This window comes from Medicago sativa, chromosome 7 (assembly GCF_051527215.1).
Source record: "Medicago sativa cultivar Bolivia chromosome 7, Bolivia_mono, whole genome shotgun sequence".
NCBI classification, from domain to species: Eukaryota; Viridiplantae; Streptophyta; class Magnoliopsida; order Fabales; family Fabaceae; genus Medicago; species Medicago sativa.
Window position 1 is genome coordinate 96,505,038 of NC_140755.1, and position 19,363 is coordinate 96,524,400.

Genomic DNA, 19,363 nt, shown 5'->3' on the forward strand with positions numbered 1-19,363 from the left:
GAGGAATTGGAAGGCTTAGAATTATCATATATTAAAGGGTTAATATGTCTTTAGCCCCTTGTAATATAGGTCATTTCCGGTTTTTCCCCCTGTAATTTTTTTTTATTCACCCCCCTGTAAAAAAAATTATTTTTATTTACCCCCCTAATAGGCCAAACAAAAACCAATTTTATTTTATTTTTTCAAGAAATTTTCGTTTTTGTTTAGCCTATTAGGGGGTAAATCAAAACAATTTTTTTTACAGGGGGGTAAATAAAAAAAAAATTACGGGGGGAAAAACCGGAAATGACCTATATTATAGGGTGGTAAAGACCTATTAACCCTATATTAAATTACATGTGTGTTCAACATTAAATTTGTAGTCATCAACTACAGTCTAAGCCTTGCGAACAATATCCTCCACAAGGATTTGTTTTCCATCAAAACATGACTTGTTAAGAGCAAAGCAAATACCATAACATAGAGAAATAACACACGAGATGTAATGACGAATGAGAAAATACATATTCAAGCCAAGGTATGAAAGGGAAAGGAGAATCCTCAAATCAAACACCCAAAGGAGAGTGAAACCACAAATTTTTTTGTCCAGGTGTACCCTTTAAAGACACGACCCAAATCTTTGTCAGAATTACAACAAAGAGAACAAAAACGATCAAACATCATTCCTCTATTGATCAACTTCTTTACGGTGGGGAGGCTATCATGGAAAATTCTCCAAGTAATATTTTAAGTGGGGATAGTGTGAATGTTCCAAAACTTTGTCCAACACCCAAAATTGGTATTATGAATAGAAATTTGAGAAAGATCATATTCCTCCTACTTCCTAATGGAATGGATATGCACTTTTAACCGAGAAAATATCTCCTTTACTTCAATTTTCTACAAGAGAAAAATAATGAAAATATGATATTTGATCGGTTAGACATTTTGGCTAACCATACATATTAGATGAGTGATTATTATTTAAAAATATTATTTATTTTCATGTATTTTTATTTGAATTTTTTTTTTGTGTAACTCATTCATAATAATTAGTAATAGGACAACATTTAGATGCATTTCCTTATTTATTTTTTATATGGTTCTTAATTTAAAATATGAGAAAATTTTAAATTTGTGTAAATCATGAGTAATTCAGTTAAAAACTATATGAAAAACATGTAAAAAATATGCACTTAAGTTTTTCTTTGTTAATATTCATTTTTTTAATCTCAAAATTTAATAAAAGTAATAAATATAACCCTTAAATTAAATAAGGGAAATGTTAACTAGTGCTCGGGGCACTGGTTAAGGGGCTTAAATGGAAACCTTTTATGAAAGTTTGTGTAATTAGTGCATTGGAAATTGAAAACTTTGACATTTTTAAATAATAATTTCTTAATTTAGTATGGTTAAAGAGTGCCCCGGAGGCACTCGTTAACAAGACCCGTTAAATAATTATAAAAAGGAGGAAGGAAAAATTTCAACAGATTTTCTTGTTATAAATAGAGGGAGGACCAGAGGAGTACAGTAGAAGGTTCTGGAAAGGAAAAAGGCGCTCCCTCGCTCTACTCTCTCGTCTCGTGTGTTTCCAATCTCCCGCTTCGTTTTTCAGCAATTTGCATCTGCAAATTGAATCAATCTGGTAACTAACCTTTCCAATTCATCGTTTCATTCTCTAACAAACCATTTTTCATGCTTCTTTACACTCTTCTGCATCAAATACATACGCCAGTTTCTCCTTGCTCCGTGTTCTTTTGTGTTTTCTGTGTAAATAATAAACCCTAATTTTGTGTTCATGATTGATTCAACAATTCTTGCATTCATTTGTGTTGCTCGTGTACTTTGATAGAGTTGAATTCAATCAATTGTATTTGTAGATTTGACTGAAGGGAAGCAATGAATGAATTCAGATTAGTTAGTTAGTTATCCTTGTTTAAATTGTTTAAATTAAAATTTAAATGAAATGTGGTGCAATATATTTCAATCTATCTATGAAGCACAAAATACCCGCAGCACTGACAATGTCACATAGACACCGATAGTATTTTGAGAAAATTGAAGTTAGTGAATGTAACCACGTGCATCAGTGTCATGTTAGTTCAAGATACTATCAGACACCGGCCGGACAAGCCTTCGATTTGAAGTATCCGTGCTACGTAGTATTCTATCCATTTATACCTATCTAGTTAGTTCTTTTGTATATTTTGGTCTTTGAGTAATGCACCTTCCGCTCCTAAAAATTATAGGAAAACACTCTCTATTATACACATATATGCTCTAAATTACAGTTTTACCGAATCAGGAGACATTTGAAATCTGTACAGGAGTAAATTACTAGTAGATGCATTATTACATTAAGCTGGTTGTTTCATTTGAGTGTCAAATAGATCAAACAAGACAGCATTTTCATACCATCAATACCTTTTTCACCTTATTTTGACTCCAAATTAAGTCATCTTGTTGTGCATATTTTGCAGAATATGGATCCATTAAGCCCTGCAGTCCTTGTCAATGCAGAACTGTTGCCCTTTTATGTCGGAAGAAGGGTTCGTACAGTGATGCAGGTTGTGCGATCTGACGCTCTAGCTGTCATTGGAAAATCACCAGATGAGAAGCAGTTGATTGTAAAAGGATCACCCCCTGCTCCTCTTACAAGTTTTGTAGAAGTTATTGGTATTGTTAACAGTGACAAGTCCATCAAAGCTGAGTTATGGACCAACTTTGGTGATGAAATTGGTATTGTTTTTTATTCCCTTTTCTCAAACTGGTTGTCATATTGATTTTGAGACATGACTCTTAAACTTAATGTAATGATATTTATTCTCTATGGTCCTTGTTATAAGTGAAATTTCAAATTTCTAAGCATATTAAGCTGTGGGTTTTGATATTGTTTCAATGCTTTTGCAGATATGCTCAGCTACCATAAGCTATGTCAGCTTGCAAATGGAGAATTTAAACACTTGTTCCTGTGAGTTGAGTTACAGCAAGCTTATCTGACTATACAAAGACATCTCTATCATATGGAATAACTGGAGACATTACTGTTGTGTTGGCTAAAATGTTCAATATTTTGTTTTTGTTCCCATGGTAAATAATATCTGCTTGTGCTATAATTGAAATCTATAAATTTTTTTCGGGGTCATGACTCATGCGTAATATGAGTCATATTCTGATTTTTAAAACACTTGTCTGTTATCTTTAGATTGATCTCTTTCAGAAGATATGTTGAGAAATAGATTTGTTGGTTTATGTTGTATATCTTTTGTTGTGAATCTATCCTTTTAATGCAGTGATCAGCATTGCTATACATGCAGCTTGTACTCATGCCCCTTTTAGATGATAGTTCACAGATTGATTTATGAAATGAGTATATGCTTGCACGTTGGCTTGTAATTTTCCAACTGAAAATTTACTTATCGAATGTTGTGAAACATCATAAGTAGATTTAACTGAAACTGTTAAACCATCCTTACCCTCACAGAACCAGGCAAGACATAGGTAAACCATGGACAGCATCTGAAGAAATTTGTCTAGTAGAACATATTTTCAGACAAAGAACTTCCTTCGCGTGAACTCTCACTCCAAAGACTTCCCAACTCACATCCACGTTTTGATTTGCGCACCTCAAATCATTTGACCCAAGTAATCTTTTCTTTTGGATCTCTCATAGACACACATTCTGGATTTTAACCACCGTTTCCAAGAATTCACCAGCATTTCGAGAGAAGAAAAAAATAGTAGAAATGCTACTAAGGACCAAAAAGTAGTTTAGCTGTTGAGAGTAAATTTGTGCAGCTAAAGGTTTGGTCGATAATTAGTTACATGATTTTGTTTTTAGTTGCATATGATTTTGTCTATCTAAAGGACAACTCTAAAGTTAACTACATAAAGGACGACTCTAAAGTTAACTACACACTTGACAACTTTTTGGTTATATTATTTTGTAGACAAATTTACCCCATGGCAAGAAAACTATTTTTCCAATTAAACTGTACCCCATAACTATGGATGATTTGAAAACTAACCGTCTATTTTCATTAAACATAAACATTTTTTTGTTGCTCTTTTTTTCACAAATTTAAAAACGTGTGATTTGAAGAAATTTGAAAGTGAAGTTTATACTATTTTTTAGAGGAAAATGAATTTAATACTATTATACAACTTTGAAGTTAATTAATTACTCCCTTTGTTTCTTTGCAAGTGTCCTCCGAGTACGAATTTAACGTTTTGATAGTTTAAGGATACAATTTGTCAACGTCAAAAAAAAGAAGATATAATTTGTCAATCATAATCTTTCTCAATTACTTTTACTCTTTTTCAACAAAACTAATTAACTTAAACTAATTAACTTTTTTGAACGGAATAAATAATCTTTCTCAATTACTTTTACTCTTTTTCAACAAAACTAATTAACTTTTTTGAACGGAATAAAACTAGTTAATGTTATCTATTTGAAAAACACAAGTTTGTTTTATTTTTAAATAAAATTTGTTTTTTTTTGTTATCTGCAAATTTAAACAAGATTTTGTTATCTATAATAATGGCTGCATGAAGAGTTTAAATTCTATACATAAGATGAGTCGGTGGAAAGTTAAATTTTTCTTAACCGACTAACAAAGTTAACTTTTGATTGATGTGAAGTTAAAATAAATTTTATTTTACTTTACAATTTTTTAAAAAGATGTGTACAATACCTAGACTACAGACAATTGTTTGTTATGGGAGATATGAAGTGTGTGAAAAAAAATCGTTGGAGAGATGAACAGTAACTAACAAACCATTGTTATGATAGAAAGATGTTATGATAGAAAGATGACAAATTAAATTTATTGGAAAGAAAAAATGTGTGAAAAAAAAATTATTGGTAAATTACTCTTCATTATTATATTATATAAAAGTCATCGATTTTTAAAAATAATACATATGATCAAAATAAAAAATGTAAAGTTTTCTTCTAAATCATATTATACTTTCATATGTTGGGATATCGAGAGAAGCACCATTGAAAGAATTCAACACAAATTTTATCTAATGTTGATTAATTAAATCGCCTCTCTCTTTACCTTCATTCATAAGAAGTAATTTTAAGTGGTTCATCAATAAATTATACTAATGCATGTCTAAAATTGAATTATATACATTTCTACTAAATTTTTATAACATTGTCTCACTTTTTTACCCATTATCTTGTCTAGGATACATATATATGAAGTATCCCTGTGTACTATAAGTATCCGATAAAATATTTTTTAAAAATTAAAATAATTAATTTTGATAAGTGGGTGCATATGCTTGTGTCGTACAATATACGGGTACGCCCTCCCTCCCAAAAGAAGCACGCGTCAACGATTACGAGTTTAGGGTTTCAAAATTAACTCACCATTGTAGTTGTAGAGCTTCTACTTCGACTTCGATTTCACTTCCAATCAGGTACTTTCGTTTTCCTCTCTTAAGCTCTACATATTGCTCAAATCTTTCGACTATGTCACTTGATTTTCTTATATAAATTTCACAAACTAAATAGAACAATCATGCTATGGTAGTAGTCAATGAGATTATTTATGCTGTTATTGTACATAGCATAGCTTTTTTTTTTTTTTTTTATGATAAACATGGTTTTTATTTTTTTATATTTTGATTTCATTTTGTAATGTTTAAGTTCTTGTTTGGATTACGGTTTGCGCCTCACAAACCTCATCTTTTTTTTACCTTAACATTTTTTTTTTGCACATACTGTAATCTAGAGATTTTCTTTTAAGGTTTAAAAAAAATCTGAAGCAATTTCTGTTTGTTTACTACCACAACAAAAAAAAAAATTCTCTTTTAAAAAAAAGATTTTTAACTAGTTCATGTGTTACCTCTTTGTTTTTGAAAAAAAAAAAGATTTTGGGAAAGGCTATTCCCAATAGTTTTTCATTTTAGAGTAAAATGATTTTTTAAAAATTCCTAAACAAACACTTCAAAATAATTTGTGTCTCATTAATTTCTCTATATTATGATGCAGCATAATGGAATCCCCTGAGCCAAAATCCAAGAAGAAAGCCAAAACCAAGAAGAAAATGGATACTGAACCACCACCTGAACCGGTTCAGGCTAAGATTGAAGTTGTCAGTTCCGATCCAACCAAAATGCCTCCTTTTGTTGGTTATTTTACTTCTGGATTTGATCCAGTTAAGAGCTCTTCTGGTTCGACCGATGTTCAATTATATCGAAACAAGGTTATGCATAAGAGGACTGAGCTTGTTGTCAGCCCAGCTGGGTCCTCGGTTGAATTTGTCGGAACGAGTTATGAGGGAGAGGCTTCGGCCGCGGCAAGAAACCCCGCGACTTATATGCTTGGTGTCTTCGATAAGGAATCTCAGACGCTTAAGATTGTGCCTATTGGTGGTAATAAGGTAAATTGTGAAGTAAAATGAAAAGGAAATAGCTGTGTTGATGATTTGGAATCACGGTGGGTGTGTCAGAATCATGGTGATCCGTTGTGATTTTACAAAGCTACAAAGCGTAGCTTTTGGAAAAACACGGTGGATCGCCATGATTCTTACATATCCACCGTGATACCAAACATACACTTGGCATGTTTGTGTTAATTTGTTGGTGTTGTGTAGATATTCAGATTGGAACCAAGAGTTAAAGGTGTGGAATATAAAGAGCCGCCTCCGACTCCGACTAAGATGGTGGAAGAGATGACTGCGGAACAGCGGACACAGCAAAAGCGAAAGGCTGTTGCTGCTTTGGGAACAGAGAGGTCAAATCAGATGGTATATTTAGATTCATGTTTAACCCTTATTTGCTAGCTGTGCTGACAAGTAATTACATGACAACATCCTTATTTCAATGTGATTTTTTTTTTTTTTTTTTTTTGAAAATTTAGAAAGTGATGCGTGAATCTCAGCTTAGAGGTTAAAATATATACTCCCTCCGGTCACATTTATAAGCAAAAAACACTTTAAACTTTGAAATCATTGGACATCACTTTCAACATTGCCAACCAATTGTTTATTTTATGATTTGACCTGCCCATTTTGATCGCGGCAAAATACACCCTTCGTAGGATAAGAGTCTGCAACTTAATGTTGTATATTCAGTCTTCAAATTGGGATTTAGGTATAACTCAATCTCGAGATTTAGCTCAAGAATTGCAAGGATTAATTTAGCCATATCTCTAGTTTATGTGGGATCTCAACATCAAGAATTTGTTCTACTGTTGAGCTTGTTCTGTTTTACAAGCCACTAGAATCAGGCCAAATTAACCTCTACATCTCAAGTTTTGTTGCGTTGAAGATAAGCTGTCCAAAACTAAACTCTAGGAAATCTTACTTATTTTAACTCAAGAGTGCACCACCTCTTAGCTTAATTGGAACTGACTCATTATATAACACAATTCATTTGCATGAATTCTACAACTCAAACTTTGGGCAACGGCTGTCAGTTATGGTTTTCTCCTTATAATATTTCTTTGATAAAGAAACCATGCTAGATACATATTTTATCTTGTGGTTATTAGAAGGGGTCAGAATACATGACTGAACAGAATAATAGGAGACATATATTATGCAATGTCACACATGAGCTGAAAAATGGAAACCATAAGGTAAGATTTATAATTTATAAACATGTTCATGCAGCAAAGTTAAGGTTTAATGTATCAGATGGGTGCACTCACAGTCTTGTTAGGACTATAACCATGTTTTGTATAAGAACAATATACCCCACATCAGTGTTGTCAAATATCAGTCATGGCAGATATCGGTGGCGGATTTTTGGAAAACTGCCACGACCTATTTGTGAAGGATGGCAGCACCATGGCGCTATACGTTGGATATGTCAAGTTTTGGCTTTCCGCTGGTCTGACATCAATAACATTGCCCTACATTCTCATGGTGAATTATAATTCACTAAACCCTATTTACACTTACATTCTCATGGTGAATTATAATTCACTAAACCTTATTTACACTTACAATTCCCAAATTATAATCCCGCCAAAATTATTCTCTTAGCAACAATAGCTAATCAGCAGCCACAATGGTCAAACTAATTCTCAAGCAAAACATTGAAAGGTGCCAAAGCAGTATGGCGCTTGATGATTATTAACTTTCTAGAAGAAATCAGAACAAATAAACCATGAAACTCCCAAATTCTTGTCAATGTGGAAATCATAAATTTCCATGAGAAAAAGACATCCAAGGAAAAAAGAGGGAAATGAATTTAAAACATGAATATAGTTTGTTTGTATAATCACTATATGCAGACATAGGCTTATCTTCTATAAGAAAAATTATTACTGGTTTGTGAGGAGAATCATAGATGAAAGATATAGTAATCATATTTATAAAATGGATATAAACTTAAAGTTTTGTTGAACAACACGGCGTCTCGGATTTTCAGGTTGAAGGAAATGGACTAAAGATGAAAAAAAAATAAAAAATTACAGTTCCTACCCCAAGACTGACAGTGTGCAGTTTTTGTGTTTTCACATTTTCACCGTCCTCTTTCTCATAGTTCCTCTGTTGAAAGTTTTAGCTGTGTGTGTGTGTGTGTGTGTGTGTTGAACTGAGGCGTGTAAGGGCATTTTAAAAAGCCTTTAACTTGCCTTAGATGTCATCAACATGATTTTCTTTGGCTACCTGTGTTTCTGAAGCATGAGGGGTAACCTTGGCGCAACTGGTAAAGTTGTTGTCATGTGACTGAAAGGTCACGGGTTCAAGTCCTGGAAACAGCCTCTTGTGTAAAAACAGGGTAAGGCTGTGTACAATACACCAAAAATGGTGGGACCCCTTCCCGTACCCTGCGTATGCGGGAGCTTTAGTGCACCGGGTTGCCCTTTTTTTTACCTGTGTTTCTGAAGCATGTAGAGCTCTGCTCTGTATCATGGATTAATTAATGGTATATCATTGGGTCACTCCATGGGGTTCTGCATAGATGCTACTATGCTAGTTCATACTTTGTGGTCATCTAGTGAGTAGTGATTATAGTCTATGTCATCCCGCTTAGTGATTGTTTTCTTATTTCACTCAGAGGCTGCAATTTTGGTAAACCATTTAAGATGCTTTTTCTATAATTTGTACATACTGTGTTATCTTAAAACAATAAACCTGAGGACAGGTACTGACTTGCCCATTTTATATTTTGTCCATTATTTTATTATTATGAAAATTTATTACTTAACCTATTTTAAATAACCTTTTAGCTAGTATTTATAGGTGAGGATAGTACTGTTGAATTTAAGTGATCGAGTCTTCTGCTAATTATCATTCAACTAGGTATACCTGATATTTATTGGAATTGTTCTAACCTAATCTTTGAATTTGTATTATTCTGCAGCTTATCCTGCTTGATGCAATGAGAGAAGATGAAGAACCTGAAGCTAAAAAGAATTTGGATGAGAAAATGAAAAATGTTGAAGTAAAAGAAACTGCTCTTGCAAATACAGAAGCTAACGTTACTCGCCATATACCACCATATAATTCTTCTGCAACTACACCTCAGGAGGCTTATGTATTGGACAAAATCATCCTTGCAGACGAATGGAATTACCTTCAAGACATTTATTATAGTTTGCAAAAGGAAGAAGCAGCAGACTTCAGTCTTTATCCATCTTTTATTTGCAACAGGATAAACAGATTAAAGAAGATTGAGGTACTTATACATATATAGCCTTTTCGCTTAAAATATAACTGTAGAGTTCGTAATTATTGGCCATTTGGAACCCTCAGAGTTGAAAATAATAGTTTTGCTACCACCGGTGATACTATACTTGCATATATTAATATGTAAGGGTAAGAAATGTTTTGACCCCTGCTCATTCAATATTTATTACAAGGAGATATTTTATCATCAACATTTCTTGAATTTAGTAGATGTTGTCTATAATATTTGGTGACCCCCCCAACCCACCCCACCCCAGGGGGATTGTCTGTTGTAGTTAGCCAATTAATTAAACTGTTATAGTAGTTTCTGGACCTGTTATTATTTTATTCTATATTTCGTTTTATCAATACTTTGAAAGTAAAGGAAGCTTGGACACTTCATAATGGAAACTATATCTTGTCATTTCTGTATCATACATGCATTCATGAGAGTTCATGAACTGTATGCCTTTTGTATTTTTTCACTTCCTATTTTTTTAAAAACTTTCATGTGGATACGAATGGAAATGCACAATATAGAAGTCTAGAAACGATCTTCTGTCAATAATAAGGTGGAGTCAATAAGGTGGAGTCTGTTGAGGAAGTAGTTGACAAAATTAAGGTGTTGGCTTGGCGTTGGTATCTTGGTAGGTTGGCAAAGAATTGGTGCTTCTATTACAAATGTTCGTGGGATCCATTGATTTGTCTGTCAGAGGTAGAAAATTTTCTGTTTCGAATTCCTGGGGCAGGTGTATTGCGGGTTTGTTAAGTTCTGATCAGATTGCCTTATCAGTTTCGATTTTGCCTACTGTTTGGTCATTCTGTTTTGCTGTACTGAACAGTTAATTTGGCAACTGCTGTGTTGGGACTGGGGTGATTTTGTGGCTATTTTTGTTTTATCACCACAGCAGTAGTCAATCTCTTAATCTGAATTTGTGTTGCTATTTTTCCTGCTTCAGGATGCCACGTTTTGGTGTTTAGTGGTTTGCTGTGCCATATTTTTTTTTTCTTGGCAGATATGGTCCTTATTGTTTACCTGTTTGGAGCTGGTGTTTGGCAGTGATAGGGGACTGATTTTTTGCTGGGTTGGGGTCTGTTTCTGCTGTTATTACCTGGCTGCACTTTTATTGAATTAGTAGGCTTGAGTTGAGTTATGTTTTTTCATTGTTTTGTTTGGATGTGTATTGGTTTTGGTTTCTTTCCTAAAATAAAGTTCTCTCTGAGATTTGTTTTTGCTGATTAAATTATGATATACGTTGTGTATTTTTTCTATTTATAGGACGATTCCGAAAAGAAGAAGCTTTCTTGCATACTTTCATTCATCAATTATCTTGTCAAGTTTAAAGATCAGCACTCCATGGATGGTATTTCCTCTTCAAAGTTCGAGAAACTTCCCTACACTCTGCATCATAGATTTACAACAATGTTTGATGTTTCTGAATCAAGAAGGCTGCCACCTGAAAAGCTCACACTTTTCTCCGACGATTTCCGCACCGACTACAGAGATATAGCAAAGGATCTAAGGATGACCACACTAACGCTGAGAACAATCTTTAAGCATTTGGGTTGCAAATTGATATCCTCTCAGAATGTTTCCTATGCCACACTTCGTATCCCACTTACATTTCCTCAGATAAGGCAAAGGAGGAAGAAGAACAAGAACATGTTATGATCACTTTCTTAGTCTGTTTTTTGTTACTATTGACTGTTGCAAATCAAGTTGTTTGTCAGTCACTCTGATGCAGTGATGTCAAGTTTTATTATCCAACCCTAGGAGTTTTTGGAAAGTTAATTTTTTCTTAACTGACTAACAAAGTTAAATTTTGATTGATGTGAACGTGAAATAAATTTTACTTTACTTTACAATTATTTAAAAAGATGTGTACAATACTTCAACCACGAACAATTGTTTGTTATGGGAGAGAGATGAAGTGTGAAAAAAAAAATTGTTGGAGAGATGAACTAACAAACAATTGTTATGATAAAAAGATGGGAAAATTACACTCACCTCCCCTGAGGTTTTTTTAAATAACACTAACACCCCCTCTAGTTTTCAACTAAACACAAACCTCTCTTAAATTTTATTAAAAGTGACAAATACCTCCCTTCCAATTAACACCATTAGTTGTCTGTTAGTTATCACATTCCACTTTCATTCATATTCACACAACCATGGTCTCTCTCCAAGGTGCTCTTCAATTCTCTTTCACCGTTTGCAAATTGCAATTGTAGAATATTTAATTCCGTTTTCTTTCGTTAACTTATCAAATTCTTGGGTAGATTGTTCATCAATAATTTCAAAGTTTGAATCTTTATTATCAATTTCTTCCTCATATGTCAATTCAAACATGTGAATCAATTGAATCTCATTGTGTCTTTCGTTCCATTATGGATTTTAGGGACTGGCTTTGTGTTCCAATGGAAAAAAGTCTAAATTATGGGGATTTCATGTGGTTTCCTAATCCTTGGCTACCTTTATATATTGTTATTAATATACTTCTTCTTGTATCAATTGATAAAGATTCATATATAAGGTTTGCGGTTTGAACAAAGCTTCTGTTACATGGTTCATATGACATAGCAAAAAAGGTTGAGCTGAGTAAACATAGTATTGGTTCTAGTGCTGCACCTCTTTCCAGATAATTTCATGTGTATAAGTTAAGTATTTCACAAATTGCAAATGGTTGAAGAGAATTGCAGAGCTCGTGGGGGAGAGATACAGTGGATGTTGAAGGTGAATGAAAGTGGAATGTGATAACTAACAGATAACTAACGGTGTTAATTGGAAGGGAGGTATTTGTCACTTTTAATAAAATTTAAGGGAGGTTTGTGTTTAGTTGAAAACTAGAGGGGGTGTTAGTGTTGTCTAAGAAAACCTCAGGGGAGATGAGTGTAATTTCCCCTAACCATAATTGCATGACTAGCTTCTGTGTTATCGAGACGCTCATTTGAGTTAGAGAAGGGTGAAAGTAAGCGGATTGTTTTTTTTTTTTGTCGGGTAGCCCAGTGGCTAGAATTCACCTTATAAGGTGAATAAGTGGGGTGTCCGGGGTTCGAACTCCGGCCCCTGCATATAATAATGCATTGCCCTACCAACTGAGCTAAGCTCACGGAACTTCTCTTTTTAGTTTCTTCTACTTTGAGATTTTCAAAATCTCCTTATCATATTTTATACTATTAAATATTGACAAAGATACATATTTCTTTAATGTTTTAACGCCTATGTATAATAGATGAGTCCGAAATTTTGAATAATGAGAGTTTTGTATATATAATCTGTAGCATTTAATATATATTACATTTTATTTTTGAAAAGCAAAAATATACATCACAATTGTTTTCTACGATTTGTCGTTTTTTAAAAATGTGTTGAATGATTTTATCATTTTCAATCTCAATAAAAACATCTCTGTTTATTTAAGTGATTAAGCAATCATTTATCGATTGATCTCTCATGTGATTTCGCAACTCATTCTTAATGAAAAAAGAATACTATTGCTTAGGGAAATATTGCTTATTATAATTTAGGACTGAGAGACTATACACTAACTCCGTTTCAATATGTAACATTAGCTTTAATTACTATTGCTTTAATTTAAGAAAATACTATTGCTTGCAGATGCTCGAGTCCTGATATGGAGTGAGTTGTTTCCATTTTCTTCCATGAACTTATTTATATTTAATCATCTTTTTATGTTTTTAGCTTTAATTACTTCTACTTTTACATGTTTGATTGAATGCCTCTTTGAATTTCACTTTCAACACTCCTGTCCTTTTTGTGTTGCAACTGTGTGTTTTAGAATTTAGATATAGGAATTGAAATTATCTCTGTTCCTGTTACATTCTTCAATGCCAAAATGTGTTTTAGTAATAGTTTCCTCATCCTGACATAAGACTATGCAACCCCATACTTGAAATTGTCTTGAACCGTTCTTTAAGAATTTGATGCATTTTAGTTTGCATATTTTATAATGTGTTTGCTATACGAACGAACCTGTTGAAACTATGAACATAAAATATTGAATTTGACATCTCCAATGTAAGTGATATTGCCTTATTGTGAGAATTTTATGATTTTAGTGCATGATCCTTCATTTATATTTTAACAAATAATATCACCAAACTTGCATTCTTCATCAGTAATTTGTTGTATAATTTATTATATTATGAATCACTTGCTTTTACGACACAAAACAGGTACTTGGAGACAAGTATAATCAGACATAGATTGTTGATTGGTTATCTTCAAATGTTCTTAAAATGAAAATCAATGGGTGCCAAAGTTAACATGCTTCTTTTGGTTTTTGTACTCTTAAGTGTTATCTAATCTACTTATGATAACTTAGACCTTAATCTGCAGAGCCTGATCAGTGCACATGCAAAACTAAGTAAAAGTTATCAAAAGCTATATACACAATAAAAGGCCACACAATTAATCAAGCATTGTTGCGGCTAATATTTTTCAAAATGCATTACGAGTCAATGAATTAAATGCGTTGTTGTTCTTAGTTTAATAAACCATCGATCTAGGATTCAACCTTAATGCTTGGGTAGTTACATTATTTCATATATTAGTCATTCATTCATTTCTCCTTTATTTCATAGTTATAATAAATCACAGTATATATTTATTCAGAAGTGCTATATTGTTTATTATCTATGCATTTCAACCAAGTGATCAAACATTTCATAACAAGGATCCTATGATATCATTTAGTGGGAGAAAACTTGAGGAATGAAAACTAATAGATTGTAGAATGAAAATTATGTTCCACTATTTGATTTAGATTCAGTTCATTCTTTTGTCAATTAGTTTTCTTTTATATTATGAGAAAAATTCCATTATTTTATATGTTTTTCTTTGCTTTTATTTAGCATCAACACTTATCCAGCATTTTTGTCATACCGAAAATGCCTCAACTCTACATAAATTGGCAAGAGATGAAGCAACTTGACATCTATAAAGAACAAGGAATATAACTTTCTACTTCAATACAAATGTTGTGAAAGTGACTCAAAATTGGAGTTTGGAGGCCAAAATTGATGTTTGCTGAAAGTACAAATTGGTGGCCGATTTGGAAAATCGGTGGCCGATTTTGGCTGCCTTTTGGGAGGCTTTCTGTTCGGGAAAAATCGGTGGCCGATTGGGAAAAATCGGTGGCCGATTTCGCGTGCTGTTATTTTTCAGAAACGTATTTTTGGGCCAGATTTGTTACAATTTTATGGGAGTTTCTTTTACTATAAATATAGGCCTTGTATCAGACTATTTTGAGAGAGATAGAGGGGGCTGAAACAAGGGTTTAGAAATCAAACTAGGGTTTGTATAGAGTTTGTCTCTTGGCAACAAACTAGGGTTTGAAGGTTGATTCACCTTGGGAAACACTATTAGGATTGAGTCTCTTGGTTACGGGAAGAGGCTGGGATTTGGGTAGAATTAGGCGGGAGACTTATTCTTGTAACCCATTGAAATCTCTTTTGTAACGTTACTCATCATATAGTGGAACGGAGGGCTGCTCTCTCCCCCAGACTAGGTCAATTTGGACCGAACTGGGTAAACAGATTCTTTTGTGTTCTCTCTGTTTTTCTCTCGCTGTTTTTCTACTTTTGCTTGTTTAATTGCAATTCACTTTGATATTGGTTGCTTAATTATCCCTTGCTCCACACATCAAGTTTGTTATTGGTGTGTTTTCTCATCGAATCCGCAACAATTGGCGCCCACCGTGGGGCAAAGGTCAAAGGATAATCAAGTATCATGGGTTCAAAGTGGGATATTGAGAAGTTTACCGGCGATAACGATTTTGGGTTATGGAAGGTAAAGATGGAAGCGGTGTTAATACAACAGAAGTGTGAGAAAGCTTTGAAGGGTGAAGGTTCGTTACCGGTCACCATGACACGAGCGGAGAAGACCGAGATGGTGGACAAGGCCAGGAGTGCCATTGTCTTGTGCCTCGGAGATAAAGTTTTGAGAGAAGTAGCAAAGGAACCAACCGCGGCATCGATGTGGGCAAAGTTGGAATCTTTGTATATGACAAAGTCTTTGGCTCATCGGCAATTCCTAAAGCAACAACTCTACTCATTCAAGATGGTGGAGTCAAAGGCCATCATGGAGCAACTTACGGAGTTCAACAAAATCCTTGATGACTTGGAGAATATTGAGGTGAATCTTGAGGATGAAGATAAAGCTATACTCTTGTTGTGTGCTCTACCTAGATCTTTTGAATCGTTTAAAGATACCATGCTCTATGGAAAAGAAGGCATTGTTACCTTGGAAGAAGTTCAAGCAGCTTTGAGAACCAAGGAGTTGACTAAGTCGAAGGACTTGAGAGTTGATGAAAATGGGGAAGGCCTAAGTGTTTCAAGAGGGAATGGTGGAGGTAGAGGTAACCGGGGAAAGAGTAGTAACAAGACAAAGTTTAAATGCTTTAAGTGTAACAAGATGGATCACTTCAAGAAGGATTGTCCGGAGATTAATGGTAATTCCGTACAAATTGTCTCTGAGGGTTATGAGGATGCAGGTGCTTTGATGGTGTGCTGTTTGGAGGATGAAGGTGATGTTTCTCACCTTGGGGGTGATGCCTGGTAGAGCGGTGATCGTCTGGAGAGACGTTAAACACTCAACATCAGCCTGGAGAGGCGGTGGTAAGAATACTCATGATCTACCGGTTGAGGTGGAGGTTCAAGGAAGACATAGTGGGATGTACTCATTTGCTAGTTGAGAGGTTGGAAGCTCAGCTTTAGGTGGAGTTGAACACACCGGGAGTGGTACGACTATGGAGGACCTTGGGTGCTATGCTCTAGTGGTGAGCAAGGGTTTTCTTCATGAAGACGGAAGGCATTCCGGAGGTTGAAGAATGTATAGCACGGCTTGTGGAATTACCCTAAAAGTCCAAGGGTGATTGGATGCAAGGTGATCTTCAAGGAAGCGGGAGATGTCTCGTATTGAAGAGGTATGGTGTAGTCTTGTAGAACTACCTGAAATTCCTAGTGTAGTTTGGATACAAGGATCTTCGAGAAGGCGGAAGACATTCCGATGGCTGAAGAGGTTAAGGTGTGTACTTGTGGAACTACCTAAAATTCCTTGAGTAGTTTGGACACAAGGATCTTCAAAGGGGCGGAAGGCATTCCGATGATTGAAGAGATTAGGGTGCAAACTTGTGGAGCTACTTGGTGTAGTGGGAAGCAAGGGAAAGAGCAGCAAGGTGTTGATGTTAAATGGGCATCATCACTAATTTGGAGTCAAGGTGGAGATTGTTGTGAAAGTGACTCAAAATTGGAGTTTGGAGGCCAAAATTGATGTTTGCTGAAAGTACAAATTGGTGGCCGATTTGGAAAATCGGTGGCCGATTTTGGCTGCCTTTTGGGAGGCTTTCTGTTCGGGAAAAATCGGTGGCCGATTGGGAAAAATCGGTGGCCGATTTCGCGTGCTGTTATTTTTCAGAAACGTATTTTTGGGCCAGATTTGTTACAATTTTATGGGAGTTTCTTTTACTATAAATATAGGCCTTGTATCAGACTATTTTGAGAGAGATAGAGGGGGCTGAAACAAGGGTTTAGAAATCAAACTAGGGTTTGTATAGAGTTTGTCTCTTGGCAACAAACTAGGGTTTGAAGGTTGATTCACCTTGGGAAACACTATTAGGATTGAGTCTCTTGGTTACGGGAAGAGGCTGGGATTTGGGTAGAATTAGGCGGGAGACTTATTCTTGTAACCCATTGAAATCTCTTTTGTAACGTTACTCATCATATAGTGGAACGGAGGGCTGCTCTCTCCCCCAGACTAGGTCAATTTGGACCGAACTGGGTAAACAGATTCTTTTGTGTTCTCTCTGTTTTTCTCTCGCTGTTTTTCTACTTTTGCTTGTTTAATTGCAATTCACTTTGATATTGGTTGCTTAATTATCCCTTGCTCCACACATCAAGTTTGTTATTGGTGTGTTTTCTCATCGAATCCGCAACAACAAATCGTATCAATTGCAACCAAACACACTTACAAGCTTCACCTAAAGGTAATTAAAGAATAATTATCAATCAATTCTTCATCAAACATCAATGTCAGTGACATTAGGAATGTGATGACTTTATTTTTACATTTGGTTAATAAGCATATGACTGTTGAAGACTTTACAATGGTGTTCACCTTGGATAATTGTGGCAGATGGCGACATTCTCCATGCTTTGGGCAATAAACTGATATAAAGATTACAAATGACATTCTTCTGCTTGATATAAAACACTTACGATGTAAAGGTTTGTATTGTAGAGATCATATTGGCTGTGAAGCAAAAGTAGGTATCGAAAGAGCACAGTGAATGCTAACCACACGTTGTGAGTAATTCATTACAGAACATGTAGATTGGACTGACAACGTTGGTGTAGTGTAGGTGTTAATTGATTCTGGAAAATTAATTGTCATAGATGTATAATATTCAATTTTGTTTGTCCCCTTTGTGAATTTTATATTTTAGATAAGATAAGAGTAAGTTTTCCATCTACCCCAAAATGAATTTTATTGTTTGCACCCTTAGTTGGGATGTATAAAAAAGATTTGAACTCATTTAATGTCCCACTTTTGCATTTATATTTCTAAATATAAAGTAATGAGGAAATGGAGAGACTTAAATGGTGGACATGATCCTAACCCATGTAAAATGCAGTTCAAGGTTGACTGAGATGAACATTATTCAAGATTTATCCTAATAATGGATTTTATAACTTCAGATTATGACCTACATATCAATGATCTATCATTAAAGTTGTGGTGCAAGTGATTGTTGCTTATAAAGAATGTTACTGCTGATTAGCTAAGAATGTTATTAATTGCTGGTGAAACATCAATTGCAGAATGGTAGAGTGACAACAGGTTATGGTATGTTAAGAAATAAGAACCGCATTAGTTTACTCACTGAGACTTTGGTGAATAAGGAGATCGTCCTTTTTTGTAGTAAATAATGGCTATACAAGCCTGATCCTGTTTTTGTTATATTTTGGAGCTGATGGAATTGAATTGGAACAAAAGTATGATATGATGCACACTGATGGCTGCGATCATATTTTATTTTTACATCCATTTTAAATTATGTCATGATAACCACATTAAATTAACCAATTTGAAGTACATTACAACGTATCGAGTGTATCACACGTTTCGCTAATGATATTCGACATCCAAATATGAATAGCAAGTAACGTCTTTAGCTATTTATGGCCTGTGCGGCAGCACGGGTAGACGATCTGGTTAAATATTGACAAAGATACATATTTCTTTAATGTTTTAACGCCTATGTATAATAGATGAGTCCGAAATTTTGAATAATGAGAGTTTTGTATATATAATCTGTAGCATTTAATATATATTACATTTTATTTTTGAAAAGCAAAAATATACATCACAATTGTTTTCTACGATTTGTCGTTTTTTAAAAATGTGTTGAATGATTTTATCATTTTCAATCTCAATAAAAACATCTCTGTTTATTTAAGTAAGGGTCCTGCTAACCGGTGTCCCGGGGCACTGGTTAAGCATACCATAAAAGGGAATTATTACCATAAAAGGAAACTGCTTTTGACTTTATTATAAATTAATTATACAATTTCAATGCATTAACTACTATATAATTTCCTTTTTCATATCCTTAACCAGTGCCCCGGGGGCACCGGTTAGCATTTCCCTCTAAGTAATTAAGCAACCATTTATCGATTGATCTCATGTGATTTCGCAACTCATTCTTAATGAAAAAAGAATACTATTG

The 19,363-nt window shown here is 34.4% G+C and overlaps 2 protein-coding genes across 3 annotated transcripts; both read left to right on the forward strand.

The window, feature by feature from the left end:
* Positions 1 to 1,468: 1,468 nt before the first annotated feature.
* On the forward strand, positions 1,469 to 3,289 carry LOC146910760 (replication protein A 14 kDa subunit B-like). Its single transcript, XM_085723000.1, has 3 exons — positions 1,469 to 1,624; positions 2,460 to 2,718; positions 2,890 to 3,289. The coding sequence occupies exons 2-3, from the start codon at positions 2,463 to 2,465 to the stop codon at positions 2,952 to 2,954; spliced, it is 321 nt and encodes a 106-aa protein (XP_085579126.1). The 5' UTR covers positions 1,469 to 1,624; positions 2,460 to 2,462; the 3' UTR covers positions 2,955 to 3,289.
* Positions 3,290 to 5,296: 2,007 nt separating this feature from the next.
* LOC146910761 (DNA-directed RNA polymerase I subunit rpa49-like) lies at positions 5,297 to 11,491 on the forward strand. 2 transcript variants are annotated; one of them, XM_085722998.1, is made up of 5 exons: positions 5,297 to 5,412; positions 5,987 to 6,377; positions 6,591 to 6,743; positions 9,310 to 9,624; positions 10,894 to 11,491. In XM_085722998.1, exons 2-5 carry the CDS (start codon positions 5,991 to 5,993, stop codon positions 11,284 to 11,286), a joined length of 1,248 nt encoding a protein of 415 aa, XP_085579124.1. In that variant the 5' UTR covers positions 5,297 to 5,412; positions 5,987 to 5,990; the 3' UTR covers positions 11,287 to 11,491. The 2 variants fall into 2 exon arrangements, with proteins under 2 accessions (XP_085579124.1, XP_085579125.1); XM_085722999.1 differs by having other exon boundaries at positions 5,987 to 6,369.
* Positions 11,492 to 19,363: the final 7,872 nt, after the last annotated feature.

Excerpts from the sequence above, each read along its gene's own strand:
- LOC146910760 (XM_085723000.1), top strand. The coding sequence starts at position 2,463 with ATGGATCCATTAAGCCCTGCAGTCCTTGTCAATGCAGAACTGTTGCCC. Across the intron at positions 2,719-2,889 it reads CAACTTTGGTGATGAAATTG|ATATGCTCAGCTACCATAAG; the intron begins GTATTGTTTTTT and ends ATGCTTTTGCAG.
- LOC146910761 (XM_085722998.1), top strand. The coding sequence starts at position 5,991 with ATGGAATCCCCTGAGCCAAAATCCAAGAAGAAAGCCAAAACCAAGAAG. Across the intron at positions 6,744-9,309 it reads CAGAGAGGTCAAATCAGATG|CTTATCCTGCTTGATGCAAT; the intron begins GTATATTTAGAT and ends ATTATTCTGCAG. Across the intron at positions 9,625-10,893 it reads ACAGATTAAAGAAGATTGAG|GACGATTCCGAAAAGAAGAA; the intron begins GTACTTATACAT and ends TTCTATTTATAG.